This window comes from Plecotus auritus (assembly GCF_963455305.1).
Source record: "Plecotus auritus genome assembly, chromosome: X".
Classification (NCBI taxonomy): domain Eukaryota; kingdom Metazoa; phylum Chordata; class Mammalia; order Chiroptera; family Vespertilionidae; genus Plecotus; species Plecotus auritus.
In genome coordinates this window covers 46,577,503-46,598,728 of record NC_137784.1, presented here as the reverse complement: position 1 = coordinate 46,598,728, position 21,226 = coordinate 46,577,503, and the positions used below count along the sequence as shown (strand labels likewise).

The window sequence follows — 21,226 nt, the reverse complement described above, 5'->3', positions numbered from 1 at the left end:
CCTCACAGTTTATAAAAATCAATAGGCTTGGAAGTACACTTTAGGTACATGGGACTCCAATTTATAGACCAGAGAGTAGCTTAAATAGTTCACCTTATTTATCTTCCCAATGAACCTGCCTACACAAACTAAATCAATAGAGGGGACTCTTTCTCCTCCTACTTATTCTTCAAGTATTCCAAAATAAAAGATAGTGAAGCTACCTCTAAGGAACTAAACTGGGAATGAAATCTGGGGAATTGGGCTTAAGCCTTGAACTCTGGGAAGGAGCCACATATTTTCTTTAGCAATGTAAATCAAAATAGTTTATTCTTCATATCATCAATTTTCTCAGCACTTCTAGATCTTTACATTTATATTAATGCCCTCAACTCTGTCCCTTTTCTTAAGACTAAATCTTCTTCAAAACCTACATGTTTTGTTATGAACTCCTCAATTGAAGTTCTTCTTATAATATATGAAGTATTTTCAGATTCTGAGACAACACTGAAATTCATAGATCTTGCAATAACAGCTCATTGTGTCGAGTCCTTGACTGAGAACCAATTACATTTATTCCTTCAATGCCCCTACTCCATAAATGAGCATTTGTTTCAGATAGAAGTGATGCTGGGATATATGAGTCAAAGTAGAATTTCCAGCCCAATGTTCCATGTACAAGACTTCTCCTCTTTTAACTGATTATTTTGTTCTTTGCTATTCCCTTCTTCCTCAGTGGCTCTTAAGGCACTCCACTAATCACCCTTGAGGGACTTAGCCTTCTTTCTAGCTCACCCGATAGAGGAAGCTCTCTGCATGGAAGTGGACAGTGTGCAGATCAATATCTTGGCCCATGGCTAGCATGTACCAGGCCACTCGTTCTCCTTTGTACATGGTAAGACCCTTGAGGTTGGCATAGAGCTTTCCATTAATGGCTGTAAAAGAATACAAAGTCTTATATCTCTCATTTTGACTTTCCATTGCCACTGCCCTAGGGCTAGTCCCTATTATCTCTGATGATAGCAATAGCCTCCTAACTGCTCTCATCTCTATTCCATTTGTTCCCCTCTAGTTTATCTTCCACATTGGTGTTATAAGAGTGGAATTCTAAATAAATAATATGGCCATGCTATTCTGTTGTTTAAAATACTTTAATACCTCCCTCCTTCCCAAAAGATCAAGCCCATGGCTTCTTAACTCAGCCAACATGGTCTTAAATATGGCCTCAAAACATTTTTCCAGACTCATCTCCCATTATCCAAAAAACTTATTTCAAGTAGGATAATTTATTCACCATCCCCCATATGTCCCAATTTGCATATTCTTTGCGTCCCTTCTCATGTTTTGGAACTTCCCTCCCCAAAACCCTGCCTCCTTCTATCCATCTGTTCAAAGCCCAATCAAACCTTCACCTTCTCCACAATACTTCTTTGATTAGCTCCTTTCGGTACCTCTCACTTTCTGCACCCCTTAAACCTCTGAACTTCTCCAGTACTGTCTGTTTTGCTTTTTGGAACTCACCAGAAATTGCCTCTTATTTACTTATTTTTAATGTGTAGAAGATTGTATCCCCAACTAGACTCTAGGTTCCTAGTAAGCAGTAAATGATAATATAGTACTATTGTTCCTTTATACTCCCCAGAACACCCAGCAGACACATTAGATTACAATAAATATTTTTAAAAGATGTCACATTTTTAAAATTAATAATGATATCAATGCATGGTCTTCATCATCTGCCTCTTCCTAGGCTACATCCTATACTCTAAAGACAATAAACTACTCATTGTCATGTTAATGAACATTGCCAGGATTATGCCCAAGACATTCCTCAACTTCTCATGTTCTCAGAGAAGCAAGGTAATTTCCATTCTACACCTGAAGATGGAAAAGAATGAAAGGGACATTTATAGCCACCTCTGGTTTTACCCCCACCAAACTGAATTTGAGAAAAAACAACACTAAACAAACTCAATTCAGCCTTTTCTGAATCTTCTCTCTCTTGAATCTGTCTGACCATACAAAGGGGTGTAAACAGATTTACTATTCCATTGTGGAAAAGATTATGTCCCTGAAAAGAAAGATGGCTAATGTTGGCCATATATGTTAATGACAGGATAGAAAACCTATATATTACAAAAGGAGTATTAGGAAGCCCACTTAATTGAAGAACCAAATTCGGTTTTCCAGTTAACTTTTCAGCAAGTTCACATTTGACCTCAAACATCTCTTTCTCTTTCTGAATTGGTTCATGAATCTGAAAAGGAAGGGAATAATATTATCTATATCCCCTCAGACCTCTACATTATTTAACTTTATCTCCAATGCCAGCACTCAAAAAGTTCTCAACCAATACCTGAAGGACAGATAGGCAGATTGATTGATATATGAAGACTTTGGATGAATGAGCATTTAAACAAGCAGATGGAAATGGGCATTAGCCCAATTCCTGCATTAATATGATCTAACTGTGCTTACTCCCTTTTTGTCCTGGGCAATTTATTTCTTTGATTTGACAGGAGATAAAGTTCACCTTATAGTTTGTGAAACAACTGTTCCAATGTGAATTGTTCAATCACAAAGGAGAAATAACTAGAATTCATGTGACAATGAAATACTACTTTTGAATTTCATTAGAGTCACTAATAAAGCTAAACCTTATGCTCAGGTCAAAGGAATATTACATTAGAAGGGATAGTGAGAAATGACTTAATATATTTCATTGCACTTAAATTCTCCCTCTTGTTTGAGATTTCCTATTGTTTTTGAAGAGATACACATATTTCTGGAACAATGGAGGGCTTGAATGCACAATGTCCCTAAAAAATCCACTCAAGCATAAAAAACCCCACCTCTTTCTTGTATGTAATATAAACCAAGTATGTTACTACCTTAGGCTCTCTTCACCAATTCTTCAATCTGTAAATTGAAGTTTGTTCTTAAAAATAGACTAAAAGATAAGCTGTCCACCTGTGTATATTGTAAAAGCATGTATCAGATCCAGAGTAGTAAAGAAATAAGATTATATTGAGAAACTAAATTCAGGATTTTGAAGCAGAGAAACCCTCAGCAAGCCAGCTCACCAAATACATTGAAGGTCATAAATGTCCATCTTGCCTCTGTAATATGTTCAAATATGCTGATGTCACCACAGAAACTTTACAGAGTCAGCACTCCTGCTTTCTTGGCACCTGATCTAATATAGACTACATATCTGCTTTGTGTATATAAATAAAATAGTAGGAGACATTTCTTCCATTTGTCTCTATTCCACTTCCTACCTTCCCATTTTTTTTTCAGGGATTATACACCCTTGGATAGTAATGGGTCTATAAGATACTCCTATATAATCAGTGGGGGCTTCTACAAACCATGCATTTTATTACTCTCCAAGAAAATTTTATCCTGTAGGTTAATACGGTCTGGCTCCTGGGCCCCATGGGTTGCCACGTTCTCATCCAGATACCAAGACTGGTTCTCATCAAAAATCAAGAATAATAAGGCAAATTCTCGGTCCATGTCATTTCTTAATCCATGGGGTTCCAGGATGCCTTTTCTGCAGATGACCAAGGGCCCCACCAAGCCACTGTACATGTCCTGAAAATGGGAGGAAGAGAGAGTAGGAGATATGAGGTTGTTCCTGCGTGGCAGTGCTGTACAGAAAGCCAAGCTAACATTCAAGCCCACTCTGCCCTCAGAACTTCATCGTAATGTCTTACATTTATAATCATCTTCAGTATGTTATCTGAATTTAGCCTCATAAATATCTTGGGACACAGGTAAGGTGTGCTACATAAGCTTTGTTTTAGCTAGGCTAGACTACTCAATGATCTGCAAACCAACCAGAACTTTTAAAACCCAGTGCTTTTTCTCATACTGTCTCTTCTTTCTGAAATGTCCTCCCCTCTGCCTTATCACTTATCATATGGCATATAGTTAAGTATCTTTCAAGACTCAAAGTACATGCAACTTCCATTAATTGTGAAGCCTTCTCCAGCTTTCCTCTCATTCATCCCCACCTCCAAGCAGAAGTAATCACTGTCTGGTGAACCCACATATAACTGTTATATGGTTTTAAAGAGCGGCTTATATATATATATAGCTAGCATTATAGTTTATATTTATCTGTCTCCCAAAATAGATAATACTCTTTGAATATGGGAACTCTATCTTACATTTATATAATTTAAAGCACCAAGAAAATGTTAAAAATGTAGTAGTCTCTCAATAAATGATTGCTGAGATCTGGTTGTAGATTGGTGGCTAGATTCATTAACCCATTTTTCCAGATGAGGACACAAAAGCAGAATGACTTATCTAAAGTCACTCCGAAGGAAGGATTAAACAAAATTTGAGGCTATAGCCCCACTTTTTTGACAAGCAATCCTAGGCTTTTTAAATGAGAGCTTATAAAATCCAAGAAGAATCAAGAAAGAAAATGTTCACGGCAACCATGTGATGTTATCTATTTCCTTAATTCCTTCCCCCATCTATTAAAATAAGCCAAGCATTTAAGGAACTTTCCCCAAAACCCCAGACCTTAGTATTTCAGTGATGAGATTTTTTATTTTACCCATTAATAGCTTCTTTTTGTCAGTCAGTTTGCCCATTTGTGAGACTCACCTTCAGGAAGCCAACATTGTATTTACCTTGATGGGATCTACTGCAGAATAATAAATCCAGGAAACACAAGCAGAATCATTGGGTCCTGGGCCTGATCTTTCTGGTATGTTCCATTTGTAAGTGAGAACCTCACCTAGGAAAGGTAATATGGACCTTTAGTTGGACCAGGTCAGAAATTTCTCACAACTCCCTAGTCTTCCTAAGTGGCTAAGGTGGGTAAGTCTCAAAACCTTTAAGATTATTCTCTGTCATTTTTATACCAGCCTCCATTTTATTTTGTGTGACTTTGGTCTCCTTCATGGAACAACCTCAGCCTCTCTTCTACTAATCCTGTCCTTAAGGGCCTAGGTCCAATCATCTAGTAAAGCATCTCTGCTACTGTTCTCTCTGCTTATAATGTCCTCCCTTTTTTGGCTCTGTTTTGTTCTTTTCTTGCTGCTGCTTCTTATAGAGAGCTGTCTACCCAAGGCTCTGTCTCCAGTCCTCTTCTATTTTTTCATAGTCTCTCCATGGAAATTCTTATCTGCTTTTCTGATGTCAATTATTATCTATGTATTCATAATTTTTAAATACTTAGACTTCTCTTGCCATTAAGCTTCAATCTGACATTTTCAATTAGATTTCTGGGCATCTTTTGAAGATTATCCTGACAGTACATGAAAAACTAAAATTATTATGAACTCATCTCCTTCTTTTGAAAAAAATGCTGTTAGTCGTTCTGTGTTCCCAGTGTCTAGAAAAGATACCAAAATCATCCTAGCTATCCAGATTCAAAACTTCAGTCTTCTTTGTATCCCTACCTTCATGCACAAATCATCCAACCAAATGGTAAATCCTATCAATTGTACCTCTACAATATATTTTATAGCCATAACCTCCTCTTTCTAATTCCTAATATCCATACTCTAATGTAGGCCCTTGTTTTTCTCAACTGGACTATTAGAAAACCTCCCAATATGTTTCTCTGTGTCCAAGTCTTCCTCTCTGACTGACAGGATATTACTTTTTAAAACAGATTTATCAAGATACTAGAGGCATGGTGCACAAAATTTGTGCACAGGTCAAACTACAGCGGGAAGGCAGAGGAGGTTTTTTTGGGGGGGGGAGGGGCTGTAAGAGATCAACTGAAGGACTTGTACGCATGCATATAAGCATAACCAATGGATAAAAGACACTGGGGGTGGGGGCAGGTAAAGGCATGTACTGGGGGGAAGGGGAGGCTGGGGGGAGGTCAATGGGGGAAAAAAAGAGACATATGTACTACTATTTGTAATACTTCAAACAATTAAAATAAATTAATTAATTAAAAAAAAAACAAAAAAAATAAAACAAAAAAAAAAATTTGTGCACAGGGCGGGGGGGGGGGGGGGGGAAGGGTCCCCTCAGCCTAGCCTGCACCCTCTTCAATTTGGGACCCCTCAGAGGATGTCTGACTGACAGTTTAGGCCAGGGGTGGTCAAACTTTTTGACTCGTGGGCCACAATGGGTTCTTAAACTGGACCGGAGGGCCGGAACAAAAGCATGGATGGAGTGTTTGTGTGAACTAATATAAATTCAAAGTAAAGGAGCGGAGGGGAGAGCAAGAGAACCGGATAGAACAGCCGGATCCGGCCCGCGGGCCGTAGTTTGCCCAAGGCTGGTTTAGGCCCAATCCCCAATCCTGGGGATAGGGTCTAAACCGACAGTCAGACATCCTTCTCACAATCCAGGACCACTGGCTCCTAACTACTCACTTGCCTGCCTGTCTGATCGCCCCTAACTGCGCCCCCCCCCACCAGTCTGATCACCCATAACCGCCTCTGCCTGCCGGCCTGGTTGCCCCCAACTGCCCCTCCCGCTGGCCTGGTCACCCCTAACTGCCTCCCACCAGCCAGGTTGCCCTTAACTGCCCCCCACCAGCCTGGTCACCACACTGCCCCCCCACTAGCCTGGTCACCCCCAACTGCCCCCCTGCTGGCCTGGTCACCCTACACAGCCTGCTGTTCAGTCATTTGGTCATCCCTCACTAACCCCCTGCCGACCTGGTAGCCCCACATAGCCTGCTGTTCGGTTGTCCGTCTGGTTGTTTCGGTCATGACAGCCCCTGGCTTTTTATATATTAGGATAATTTGCATGCCATGAAATTCAACCATTAAAGTACACAATTCACTGGTCTTTATATTCACAGAATTTTGTAACCCTCGCCACAATAAATGTTAAAAAATTAATTGTCACAAAAAATAACCTTATATTCCTTAGCTATCATTCCTTAACCCACCTCCTCCCCAAATCCTGAGCAACTACTAATCTACTTTATGTTTCTATAGATTTTTCCATTCTGAGATTTTGATACAAATGGAAAACTACTGGAGTGACATCAGCAAGATGGAAAACTATCAGGTTCTAATGCTCATCTCCCCTACCCCCAAATAGCAACAAAACAGAAAATAAACAATATACACACAAAAATAGCTCTGAGAGTGTTCTGGAATACAATAAAGAACTTGTAACAACTCAGTGAAGAAAAAATATAAAAATAGACATAGAGTAAAATGTAGAAAGTATCTTATATATAACTCTACTCTGGCATAGCTAGGCACCAAATGGGAACCTATTGTGGCAAAGGACAGTAGGAGGACTCTAGCAGCCCTTATCATCAGGAAGTCTTCTTTTGATACTGACCCTAGTTGACTGAACTGCCAGGAGTCTATTCCCCTCTGCCATCACTATAAGTAGAAGCCACCATCACTCTGCCCAACCCAAGAAAAAGTTGTAGTTGCTGTACCCTCCCCAAAAGGAGCCTCCATCACCTTGCCCAATAAAAAGGATTCTCCTCTGCCCTGCCCCCCCTCCAAGGAGCTACTGCCAATTCTCCTTCCACCCAAGGAGCCATAGGTGCTCTGCCTTCAAATCCATAAGGAGCCACTGATGTTGTGTTCTTCAGAGAAATTATCACTGTTCCAAAACCTTGGAGAGAACCATCACCACTGAATCTCCCTGAGAAGGAGCCGGTTCCAGTCCTTGCCTCCCTTACCCAAAATGAATTGCTGCCCTTCCACACCCTCCCCATAAAAAGGAGCCATCAATGCCAACTTTCCCAGGAGAAGGAACCACTGGTAATCTGCCCTTCTCCAGAAGGAAGTGCTACTGTTCCATGCATCCCAAATAAGCTGGTTTCACTCCCCAACCAAAGAGCCACTGATACTCTGTTCCCCATAAAGCTGCCAAAACCTCAATTACCCAAGAAGGAGCTACTGATTCCACCTCCATCCACAAGGAATCACAACACTTGTGTTCTCCCAGAAAAGGAACCACTGTTTTATTCCCCCCTCCAACACACACACAAGAAGCTGGTGCTATTTAGCCCCCCAGAAGGAACCAGGTCTACTCTAGCTAACCTGTACAGAAGGAGCAACTGCTGCTCCAGTCCCACCAGAATTAGCTGCAATTTGGCACCTCTTACCCAACAAGTATTGTCCCTCCCTCAAGACAACAGCACCACTGCAGCAGTGAAGAGGTCTACATCATAGAATTCTGGAACAGGCTACTTTATGTGCATCTCAGAGATAGCAGCCAGAGCTACTGTATGTGACACCCATATGTTAGACATGGTGCCAAATGGATGCCCTCAGCCATGACTCTGCCTCATGGGGGAAAATGTGAACAGGAGGATCCAAGTAGCCTTCACCATTGAGGACTCCAATAGCCCGTTACCACTGGGGGTAACTTCCGACTTGGACATTGAGGAGTTCTGCAGTATTCACTGACACCGACCTCAGCATATGGAACTGCATAGAGACTATACTACTGTGCACTCCCCAGAGCCAGAACCAGTGCTAAACACCCACAAAGGCAAAGTGGCTGTAATGCCACTGACCTGGCACCCTTGCACTCAATTGTAGGTGAAGTAAAGGTGACTGATTCCTCAAAAGTGGAGATATCCATGCAAAGCTACAAGAAACATGAATAATTAAGGAAATAAGATATCACCAAGGGAACACAGTAATTTTTTTAATACCAACTCCAAAGCAACAGAAATCTACAAACTGCTTGACATAGAATTCAAAATAGTTCTTTTAAAGGAGTTCATTGAGCTATACGAGAAAACAAACTCAATAAAAAATAGCCCTAACTGAGAGGGTGAGGGTAAGGGGGGGAGAGCAACCAAAGGACTTGTATGCATGCATATAAGCATAACTAATGGACATAGACACCAGGGGGGTGAGGGCCTGAACGGGAGTGGGGTGGGAGGCAATGAGGGGATAAGGACACATATGTAATACCTTAATCAATAAAGAAAAATAAAATAAAATAAAAACAAAAATAGCCCTAACTGGTTTGGCTCAGTGGATAGAGTGTCAGCCTGCAGACTGAAGGGTCCTGGGTTCGATTCCAGTCAAGGACACATGCCCGGGTTGTGAGCTCAATCCCCAGTGGGGGGCGTGCAAGAGGCAGCCAATCAATGATTCTCTCTCATCGTTGATGTTTCTATCTCTCTCTCCCTCTCCCTTCCTCTCTGAAATCAATAAAAATATATAAAAATAAAAAATACATGATCAAAATGAAAAGTTCAACCAAAAGATAAAAGTAAGAAAAAGAGAACCAATAGAAAATCTGGAGCTAAAAATATGTAATGAATGAGGAGATCCAAGATGCCAGTGGAGTAGATGGAAGTTACACTCACCTCCTCCCAGGACCAAAATGGAATCAAAACTAAATTATAGAACAATAAAACTGAATAACTAAAGACTAGCTGAAGAGAAGTCTTATAACCAAGGATTTACAGAAGAGGCCACATTGAGACTGGTAGAAAGGGCAGAGAAATGAAAAAGGCTAGCTCTTTATCCACATGTGCCAGTTGAGAATCAGGAGGGATATCTTAGCTGCAGAAGTTCCCCTGAGGAGTGAGGAGTCTCAAGCCCACCATAGGTTCTCCATCCCAGAGAACCAGAGACAGGAAGAAGAGCCCACATTACATCTCACTGTGAAAATCAGAGGAGATTCCATCTGCCAGGGGGAGACAAGAGTCTTCTAAGAACCCAGGCAAACTCATAAAGGGCCAGCACACAAAATCTCATTTGCAAGTATGCACCTTGGACACCAGCGAAGGGGTGCTAGCTCAGAGTGCACTGGAGTCATACAGGGAGAGATTGTGTTGTGTGTCTTCAAGGAGAGGACTATGGGGACAGCCGCCATTGTCTTTGTGCTGACCTCTCCCACACCTCACACAGATGCTATCTGGGTTGAGCACTCCTCTCCATGCCATGTCAGCCTAGACTCTCGATTCCAATAATTACAGGCTGTTGTTGTTCCTTGTGATTAAGCCCCTATCCCAGTGGTCGGCAAACTCATTAGTCAACAGAGCAGCAAACCGCGGCTCACGAGCCGCATGTGGTTCACGAGCCGCAGTTTGCCAACCACTGGCCTAGGGGAATGCACTAGCCCCATCCTTCCAACTGCCTATGGCCCCACCTTACCAAGTTCATGCCATGAGGAGTCTGCTGTCTATCACCAGCCAGGACCCATGGTTCAAACTTTCTTGGAAGTCTCTTCAGGAAGGTCTATTTTTCTCCCACATGCCCCGACCAGTGCCACTGACCCTATGCAGATTCATCCCTCCACAGGGCAAATCTTAATCTTTTTTAGCCCAATGAAACTACTGACTTCACCCTGATGACTCTCTGAGATACTGCCATAAAATAAAGTACCACAGACTACACATGAGTGATGACTGACCTTGGTATACTCTGAGACATTTTCTGGGTGGCCTCAAACCCAGTATTGGTGCCAAGTTTGAATATGTATTTATCTAGTAAATACCAGAGGATCTTTCAGTGACTGAGCCTAACAGCCAGCCAGCTAACAGAGATAAATCGCAGGGTGCCTTGAGCCCTTTGCTGACCTCCCCCGAAGCTTGGTGCTGGTGGAAGCTGGTTTTGGTACATAACACAACCTTTCTCATGTGTACTCAGGCCCAGCAGAAAAAAACACACCACACATTGTGGATCACTTTATAGCTCTTAACAAGGCCTGTCACAGGAGCAGTCTGATATTGAACTACACCAGAGTCCCACCCAAAAGGCCCCAGAACCAAAATACCAAGTGGCCACATTCAGAACACATCAGAGAATGACTCAATTAGCTACACAAGTGGAACACTTAAAGGAAGATCTCAACAGGGAACAGAAACTGCTATGGTTGGGGTTAATTCTTTTAATCAACCAGCCTGAGGTTCAACCTGACCCATGGATGGGTCAAGAGCAATCAAGACTCAACTACAACAAGAGGTCTTACATGAATACCACAAGGGACTTTCCTGGAGCATCTAACTCAGATAATCAGGGAGACTGTGCCATTGAGCCAGCAGGACATCTACTACATCAGGCCACCCTACCAAGACCAGGAGATAGCAGATATACCCATTATATAGAAACAAATAGAGACACCAAAAATTGGGAGACAAAGAAACACGACCAAAATGAAAGAATAGGAGAAATCCCCAGAAAAATAAGTAAATAAAATAAAATGTGGGCAAACAATCTACCAAATACAGAGTTAAAAACAATAGTTGTAAGAATGCTCCAAAAACTTAGGAAAAGAATGAACATAGTCCTCCCATTACCCACCCCCCCCCCCCGGAGAAATTAAAAAAAGAATGAACATAGTGATAAATAAAGTGATAGTAAGAATAAAAATGGAACAAGAAGACATAAAAAAGAACCATTCAGGCCCATCTGGTATAGCTCAGTGGTTGAGCATCGACCCATGAACCAGGAGGTCATGGTTTGATTTCCTGTCAAGGCACATGCCCGGTTTGCAGACTTGATCAACAGTGGGGGGCATGCAGAAGGCAATTGATTAATGATTCTCTCTCATCATGATGTTTCTATCTCTCTTTCCCTTCCTTTCTCTGAAATCAATTATATATATATATATATATATATATATATATATATATATATATATAGAACCAGTCAGAAATAAAGAATACAGGGAGAGAATCCAAGATGGCAGTGGAGTAGGTGGATGTTACACTCCCTTTTTTCCAGGACCAAACTTAAATTACAAGTAAAATATAGAACAATCAACCTGAATAACCAACTGAAAACTAACAGAACAGAAGTCTTATAAGCAAGGATTTATAGAATAAGCCTTATAGAGACTGGTAGGAAGGAAAGAGGAGCAAAAATGACTGGTGTTGCTGGCAGAGGTGGCAGCTTGAATTCCAGAGGGATATCTCAGCTGCAAAGGTTATGCCTGAGGAAAGTGAGGTTTCAGCCCCATGCCAGAATTTCCAGAAAAAAAAAAAAAAAAGCTGGGAAGAGGCACTTCCATAACATCAGGCTGTAAAAATCAGCAAAGATTCTTTCCACCAAGGAGAGGTGGGAGGCTGCTAGAGATCCAGGAGCCCTCTTACAGGGAAGAATCAAGGAACGATACAAAATATTAATATCGTTCACAGACACTCACCTTGGGTTCTGGAGGAGAGAGTGTGGAGCAGAATAGAGTTTTCTGAGGAGATACTGTGGTTTGAAGTTCCAGGAAGAGAGCTGAAGGGATAGCCATCAGGATCCCTGTGCTGAGTCTCTCTCCCACACTACAGATGCCATATTTCCTGGGTGGGGCACTCCTCTCCTTACTGTATCAACCTGGGGGAATGCAGTAGCCCCACACTGCAGAATCCTCATTGTACTACCCTGCAGAGCTCATGCCCTGTGGAGGAATCAGCTACCTGGACCTCATGTATAGAGGTCCATGCAGACTCACAGGTTCCTATGACTGAGTTGTGTGGCTCTGGAGTGGAGGCTATTTCCCCCACCATCCCATGAGCCTGAGTAGTGCCTGCCTCTCAGGGGAGATCCACTAGCCCCACCATCCTGATTCCTGGCAGCACTGAACTGCTGAGCTAGAGCTTTCTGGGAGGTACAGGGATAATCAGGGACAGACTAAGTTGTATGACTCAGGATGGGAGCCATATTTCCCTCACACACTGAACAGTCCAGTGCCCTGCCTTCACACAGCCAAATCTTGGCTGGTTTGGGCTAAAAACTCTGCTGGACTCACCCTGATGACTCCCTGAAACCTAGCCCCACCACAAGATCTTCAGGCACCAAGAGGGTGGCAGATAACCTTGCTTTATCCTGGGACTTTGGCTGAGTGACCTCAGACCCAGAACTGGCACTGAGTTTAAACCTGTATTAATCTGGTGAATACCACTCATCCCTACTGGTGAATCACTGAGAAACTACCTCAGGTAATTCGAGTACTGACAGTGGCACTTTCAGTGACTGAGTATAACAGGCAGCCAACAGGCAAAGTCAGGCAAAACCGGATCTTGGGGTGCTTTTGGCCTTTTGCTAACCTGCCCCCTGGGCTTGGTGCTGGTGTTTGCCAGTCTTGGTGCAGAGCTTAATCCTTCCCATGCACACACAGGCCCAGCAGAGGAACTCACAAACTGTGGGTCATTTTGTAGCACCAAACAAGTTGCTCAGGGCCAATCACAGACAGCTTTTGACATTGACCTGCACCAGAGCCCCTCCCAAGAAGCCCCAGAAACAACATACCCAGTGGTGAGCATCAGACAACATCAAACCAGGACCCAATTAGCTTCATAAGTAGCATATGCAAAGAGAGATGTCAGCTGGAACCAGACACTATTGAGGCAAATTCCACTTTTTGTGGTCAGTACCTGCACAGTAGCATGTACACTGTGGTTGGAGTCTATCCTCACAGTCAGGCAACCTGAGGGTTGATCCCACACTGAAACAAGCTAAATAACAGTCAACACAATTACAAAAGAAGGGCTCATATAACCTGCATAAGGGACATTCCTGGAGGACTAAGCTAAGATGATCAAGTAGAGTACACCACTGGGTCCCACAAGACACCTACTATATAGGGCCACCCTACCAATGCTGGGAAACATAGCAGATATACCTAATACAAGCATATCAAACTCATGGCCAGCCACGAGTTTGACATGCTTGACCTATACTTAGAAACAAACACAAAAAGAGAGCCAAATGGGGAGAAAAATAACATGTCCCAAATGAAAGAACATAATAAAAATCCATTAAAGAGCAGAAAACATCCAATTAGAGCATAAAAAAGAATTTAAAAATATAAAGATAGTTTAAGAGAATTTGAGGACATGAAGCATAACAACATCCACATCATAAAGGTACCAAAAGAGACAGCAAAGAATCAAGAAGCTATTTGAAGAACTAACTGCAAACTTCGGTAGCATGGTAAAAGAAAAAGGCCATTTCTTCCACCATAAGTCCAGGAATGCAGAGTCCTAAACAAAATGAACCTAAAGGAGCCCACAACAAGGCACATCATAATTACAATGTTCAAAATTAAATACAAAGAGAGAATCTTAAAAGCAGCAAGAGAAACACAATTTGTTACCTACAAGGAAGTCCCTATAAGTCTGTCAGCTGACTTCTCAACAGAAACATTTTAGGGATCCCATGCCAGAAGGGATTGGTATGAAATATTCGAAGTGATGAAAAGAAAGTACTTACAATGAAGACTATTCTAAACCACAAGGCTATCATTTAACCTTGGAGGAAAAATAAAGAGCTTCCATTCAACAAAAAGCTAAAGGAATTCATTACCACCAAACCAATATGTTAACAGGGTTTCTTTAGGAAGAAGACAGAAAAAAAGTAAAGTAACATAATTATATAAAGAATAAAATGGCAAGAACTATGTACCTGTCAATAATCACTTTAAATATAAATAGATTAAATGCTCCAATCAAAAGACAGGGAGTAGCTAAATAGATAAAAAATATAGGACCTATGTATGTATGGTCTACAGGATGCCCACATCAGTTTGAAAGACATACACAAACTAAAGTAAAGAGATTAAAAATTGGAGAGAGGAAGATGGCGACCTGCAGGAAGGTAGGGAGGAAGAGAGTGTGAGAGAGTGAGGAACCTATAGAGGAGAGTGTAGATGTGTGTGGTGTGTGTGTGTATTATCTAGGGACAGTTAGATTCTTCAGGTCCTCCAAGGGGCTTCCAAACTGGGCAGTCTTAGACGGCAGAGCCCCGTGCACTTTCTGGGAGGTTGGTGCAGGCACGGAAACCATGCCATCTTGAGAAACAGAGCTGCTTGAGACTAGGATCCTGATCTCAGACACAAACCAGGACCCTGCAGCCACTGAGGACAGAGAACTGAGACCACAGCTTCAGACCAACAGACAACAAGAATCCAGACTTCCCGGCTGCAGATTTCTGTGAGTCAAAGAGCCTATCCCCCTCCCCACAGGCTCGGGGATAGCACCATAGTGACTGATAGACCTGACCCTCACTCGAGCCGCAGTGTCCCTATGGAAATTGAGCTAGAGAGCGCACACAGGACGCAGCTCCCCTTCGGGAAATTTGAGCTTGAGAGCGTGTGCAGACTGCAGCACTGCTACTGGATTTTGAGAAACTGGAATCTTCTCCCCGCAGTGCAATGAGGTGAACAAACCCGAAGCCCATGCAAGGTGGCAGTGCCACCTAACTTTGATTCTGGGCAAGTGCACATGGAAGTCAGTTTTCCACAGTGCAAGCAAGCCACAGAGCTATTGTGCAATGCAGTCCCCCATGGTGACCTGGACCCAAATTCTCCCGGCAAGAGGCACTACTGAGCGCCACCAACTTGACTCTGTTTCTTACCATGTGTGCCTGGGATCCCCGACTCACAGCGCATTCACACTAAGAGCCAGTGACGCCAATTCTTGGCGCATGCAAACACAGGAACCCTGATTCTCAGCGAGAAGCTGCAAAAGGCAACAGAGACTCTGATACTCAATTCTTGGTGCAGACACAGGGAAAATCTGACTCCTGGCATGCTCTAGGGGACTCATTTTCGGCACACGCCAACAGTGTGGTGCAGGCAAGGTCCCTGATTCTAGGTGCGCATATGAGACCACACTGAATGCTGGGAATACTGACCCTGGGCAAGCCTAGTTCCCACCAACCCACTGCAGCCACACATCCTAGTGTCGGAGCACTTCAGTGAAACTCGGGTGGCACAAAGTTCTCATGGCACACGGCCCAGGTCCATCCAACTTGAAGTTTGAACCTTCTGGTGATAGTCAGAATGGGAAATGGCACAATCCCCAGAGGAAAGAAAGTGAGGAGTCGCCAAGAAAGGAAATTAGTGAAATGGAAGCATGCAACATGAGAAAAAAATAGTTCAGAGTAATGGTTGTGGAATTTATACATCAGATGGATGAGAAAATCAACAACCTATGCAAGAATCAGGAAGAAATGAACAGTGATATAGCTACAATCAAAAACACCATGGAAAGTTTCAACAGTAGACTAGAAGAAGCAGAGGACTGAATTAGTGAGTTAGAAGATCAGGTACAGAAACAAGCTCAATCTGAACAGCAATTGGAGAAAAAAATTAAAAAGCAGGAGGAAAGCCCAAGGGAGCTTTGGGACAACATGAAACAAAGTAACATACGTATAATAGGGCTGCCAGAAGGACAAGAAGAGCAGCAAGGATTAGAAAATCTATTTGAAGAAATAATGAGAGAAAATTTCCCTGATATGGGGAAGAAAAAAGTTACACAAGCACAGAGAGTCCCAAGCAGAATCAACCCCAAAAGACCCACTCCAAGACACGTCATAATTTCAATGGCAAATATCAATGACAAAGAGAGAATCTTAAAGGCAGCAAGAGAGAGACAGAGAGTTACTTACAAAGGAACCCCCATCAGATTATCAAATGATTTTTCAACAGAAACACATCAAGCTAGAAGGGAATGGAAGGAGGTATACAAAGTGTTGCAAAGCAAAGGACTGAATCCAAGAATACTCTATCCAGCAAGACTATCTATCAAAATTTAAGAGGAAATCAGGAGCTTCGCAGACAAAAAAAAGCTAAGGGAGTTTATCACCACCAAACCAGCAATGCAAGAAGTGCTAAAGGGAATACTGTAAAAAGAAGAAATAAACAGGTAAGAAGGAACACAGACACAAAAATAGGTATGACTACAAACAAATACCTTTCAGTAATAACTTTAAACTTAAATGGAATAAATGCTCCAATCAAAAGACATCAAGTGGCTGAATGGATAAAAAAACACAACCCATATATATGCTGTCTACAAGAGACCCACCTCAGAACAAGAGACTCACACAGATTGAAAGTGAAGGGATGGAAATATATCTTTCAGGCAAATGGAAATGAAAAAAAAAAGCTGGGGTAGCAATACTTATATTTGACAAAATAAACCTCAAAGTAAATGCCATAACAAGAGATTAAGGAAGGCCACTTCATAATACTAAAGGGATCAATACAACAAGAGGATATAACCCTGATAAACATATATGCACCCAACGCAGGAGCACCCAAATACATAACAAAACTCCTGGAAGATATCAAGGGAGAGATCGACAACAATACAATCATAGTAGGGGACTTTAATACACCACTGACATCACTGGATAAACCTCTAGACAAAAAATCAGCAAAGACACAGCAATCCTAAATGACTCACTAGATCAGATGGACTTAACTGACATCTTCAGAACATTGCATCCCAAAGCCACAGAATATACATTCTTCTCAAGTGCACATGGGACATTTTCAAAAATAGATCACATATTGGGTCACAAGCAAAGTCTCCCCAAATTCAAGAAGATTGAAATCATACCAAGCATCTTCTCAGACCACAATGCCATAAAATTAGAAACAAACGAAAATAAAAACAATCCAAAAATCTCAAACACTTGGAAGCTGAATAGCATGCTATTAAATAATGACTGGGTTACCAAAGAGATCAAAGAAGAAATTAAAAGCATCCTGGAAACTAAAGACAACAAAAACACAACAATCCAAAATGTATGGGACACAATGAAAGCAGTCCTGAGAGGGAAGTTTATAGCTCTACAAGCCTACCTCGAAAAACAAGAAAAAATGGTAGTAAATCATCTAATTAGAAAGAGAGCAACAAGAAAAGCACAGAGTGAGCAGAAGGAAGGAGATAATAAAGATCAGAGCGGAGATAAATGACATAGAGACAAAAAAAAAAATACAAAAGATCAATGAAACCAAGAGCTGGTTCTTTGAAAGGATAAACAAGATTGATGAACCTCTAGCCAGGCTCACCAAGAAGCAAAGCAGAGGACCCAAATAAACAAAATCAGAAATGAGAGAGGCGAAATAAGAACAGACCCCACAGAAATACAAAGGATTATTAAAAAATACTATGAACAAATCTACTCCAACAAACTAGAACCTAGAGAAAATGGACATATTCCTAGAAAAATACAACTTTCCAAAACTCAATCGCGAAGATTCTAATAATCTGAATAGGCCAATAACTATGGAAGAAATTGAAGCAGTCATCAAAAAGCTTTCGGCAAACAAAAGCCCGGGGCCAGACGGCTTCACAGCGGAGTTTTACCAAAAATTCAAGGAAGAATAAAACCTATCCTCTTGAGACTATTCCAAAAAATTCAAGAGGAAGGAACACTTCCAAGATCCTTCTATGAAGCCAGCATCACCCTAATACCAAAACCAGATAAAGACAACACAATGAAAGAGAATTATAGGCCAATATCCCTCATGAACATAGATGCCAAAATCCTCAACAAAATTCTAGCAAATCGGATCCAGCAATACATCAGAAAGATCATACACCATGACCAAGTAGGATTTATCCCAGGGATGCAAGGATGGTACAATATCCACAAATCAATAAACGTGATACATCATATAAACAAATTGAGAGGTAAATCACATAATTATATCAATTGATGCAGAAAAAGCATTTGACAAAATTCATCATCCCTTCTTGATCAAAACACTCAGCAAGGTGGGAATAGAAGGATCATACCTCAACATAATAAAAGCCATATATGAAAAACCCACAGCCAACATCATACTCAATGGACAAAAACTAAAACCATTTCCCCTAAGAACAGGAACAAGACAAGGATGCCCACGCTCACCACTCCTGTTCAACATAGTACTGGAAGTACTAGCCATTGCGATCAGACAAGAAGAAGAAATAAAAGGCATCCACATTGGAAAAGAAGAAGTAAAACTGTCCTTATTTGCAGATGACATGATATTGTACATCGAAAACCCTAAAGACTCCATCAAAAAATTATTAGACTTAATAAATGAATTCCGCAATGTAGCAGGATACAAAATTAATGCCAAGAAATCTATGATATTTCTTTACACCAATAGTGAACTTATAGAAAGAGAGACTAAAAAGCAATCCCATTTACCATTGCAACAAAAAAATTAAGATACCTAGGAATAAACTTAATTAAGGAGGTAAAAGACCTATACGTGGAAAACTACACAATACTGAAAAAAGAGATAGAGGAAGACATAAATAGATGTAAGAACATACCATGTTCATGGATTGGTAGAATCAACCTCATCAAAATGTCCATACTACCCAAAGCAATCTATAGATTCAATGCAATACCCATTAAAATATCAATGGCATATTTCACAGACCTACAACGAACTTTCCAAAAATTCATCTGGAATTTAAAAAAAAAGACCCCGAATAGCTGCAGCAATCCTACGAAAGAAGAAAAAGTAGGTGGGATCTCAATACCAGATATTAAGCTGTATTACAAAGCCACTGTCCTCAAAACTGCCTGATACTGGCACAAGAACAGACATATAGATCAATGGAATAGAATAGAGAACCCAGAAATCGACCCAAATCACTATGCCCAATTAATATTTGACAAAGGAGGCATGAACATAAAATGGAGTCAAGATAGTCTCTTCAACAATGGTGTTGGGAAAATTTGACAGATACATGGAAAAAAATGAAACTAGATCACCAACTTTCACCATAGACAAAAATAAACTCAAAATGGATAAAGGACTTAAACATAAGACGGGAAACCATAAAAATACTAGAGGAATCCACAGCCAGAAAAATCTCTGACATATGCCGAAGGAACTTCTTCACTGATACTGCTCCTAGGGCAATGGAAAGTAAAGAGAAAATAAACAAATGGGACTACATCAAAATAAAAAGCTTTTGCACAGCAAAATAAACCATCAACAAAACAACAAGAAAGCCCACTGCATGGGAGAACGTATTTGCCAATGTCATCACCCATAAGGGTTTAATCTCCAACATTTACAGGGAACTCATACAACTTAACAAAAGGAAGATAAACAATCCAATAAAAAAATGGGCAACAGACCTAAATAGACACTTTTTGAAGGAGGACAGAAGGAAGGCTAAGAGACATATAAAAACATGCTCAAAGTCACTAAGTATCCGAGAGATGCAAATCAAAACAACAATGGGGTATCATCTCACACCCATCAGAATGGCTATCAACAAATCAACAAAGGACAAGTGCTGGTGAGGATACAGAGAAAAAGGAACTCTTTTGCACTGCTGGTGGGAATGTAGACTGGTGCAGCCACTGTGGAGAACAGTATGGAGTTTCCTCAAAAAACTAAAAATGGAACTCCCATTTGACCCAGTGATCCCACTTCTAGGAATATATCCCAAAAAACTAGAAACACGAATCAGAAAGAATATATGCACCCCTATGTTCATAGCAGCACAATTCACCATAGCTAAGATTTGGAAACAGCCTAAGTGCCCATCAGCAGATGAGTGGATTAAAAAGCTGTGGTACATCTACACAATGGAATAGTACGCTGCAGTAAAAAAGAAGGAGCTCCTACCATTTGCAACAGCATCGATGGAACTGGAGAGCATTATGCTAAGTGAAATAAGCCAGTCAGAGAAAGACAAATACCACATGGTCTCACTCATTTGTGGAATATAATGAACAACATAAATTGATGAACAAGGACAGATCCAGAGTCAGAGAAGCATCTATCAGACTGCCAGACCTCAGAGGTACGGTAGGGGAAGGTGGGGTAAAGGAGGAGAGATCAACTAAAAGACTTGTATGCATGAATATAAGCCTAACCAATGGACATGAACACCAGGGGGGTGAGGGCATGAGTGGGGGGGTTTGGGGGGTTAATGGAGGGATGAGGACACATATGTAATACCTTAATCAATAAAGAAATTTTTTAAAAAAAGATTAAAAATTATTTTATTTAAATGAAAAAAACAACAACCTGGGATAGCAATACTTACATCACACAAAATAGATTTTTAACAAAGGCTGTAATAAGAAACAAAGAATGATATTACATAATGATAAGGGGATCAAGCCAACAACAGGATATAACTCTTGTAAACGTTTATGCTCACATCATGGGAGCAACTAAATATAAGAAGCAAATATTGATGGACAAAAGGAAGAGATCCAAAGTAGTACACTATCGGTTGGGGACTTTAACACCCCATTGACATAAATGGATAAATCTTCCAGTCAGAAAATCAACAAGGAACTAGCAGTCGTACACACTAGACCAGATATATTTATGTTTTCAGAGCAATTCACCCCAAAGCAGTAGAAATACATTCTTTTCAAATGCACATGGGGAACATTTTCTAGGACAGACCACATGTTAGGACACAAACAAGTCTCAATAAATTTAAGAGGACTGAAATCATATCAAGCATCTTTTCTAACCACAATGGTATGAAATTAGACATTAAAAAAAACCTGAAAATCACACAAACACTTGGAGGCTAAATAACATGTTACATAACAATGAATGG

At 41.0% G+C, this 21,226-nt stretch overlaps 1 protein-coding gene across 4 annotated transcripts in view; it reads right to left on the bottom strand.

Annotated features, from left to right (window-relative positions):
* The window catches only part of HEPH (hephaestin), a 142,790-nt gene that overhangs the window by 5,677 nt on the left and 115,887 nt on the right, over positions 1-21,226 (bottom strand). For all 4 annotated transcript variants that reach the window (XM_080652618.1, XM_080652617.1, XM_080652620.1 and 1 more), the window contains 3 exons: positions 4,629-4,735; positions 3,351-3,576; positions 775-914 (listed from right to left, as the gene is read on the bottom strand). In XM_080652618.1, coding sequence (XP_080508744.1) covers positions 775-914; positions 3,351-3,576; positions 4,629-4,735 — 473 coding nt within the window. The remainder of the gene's footprint in view (positions 1-774; positions 915-3,350; positions 3,577-4,628; positions 4,736-21,226) is intronic.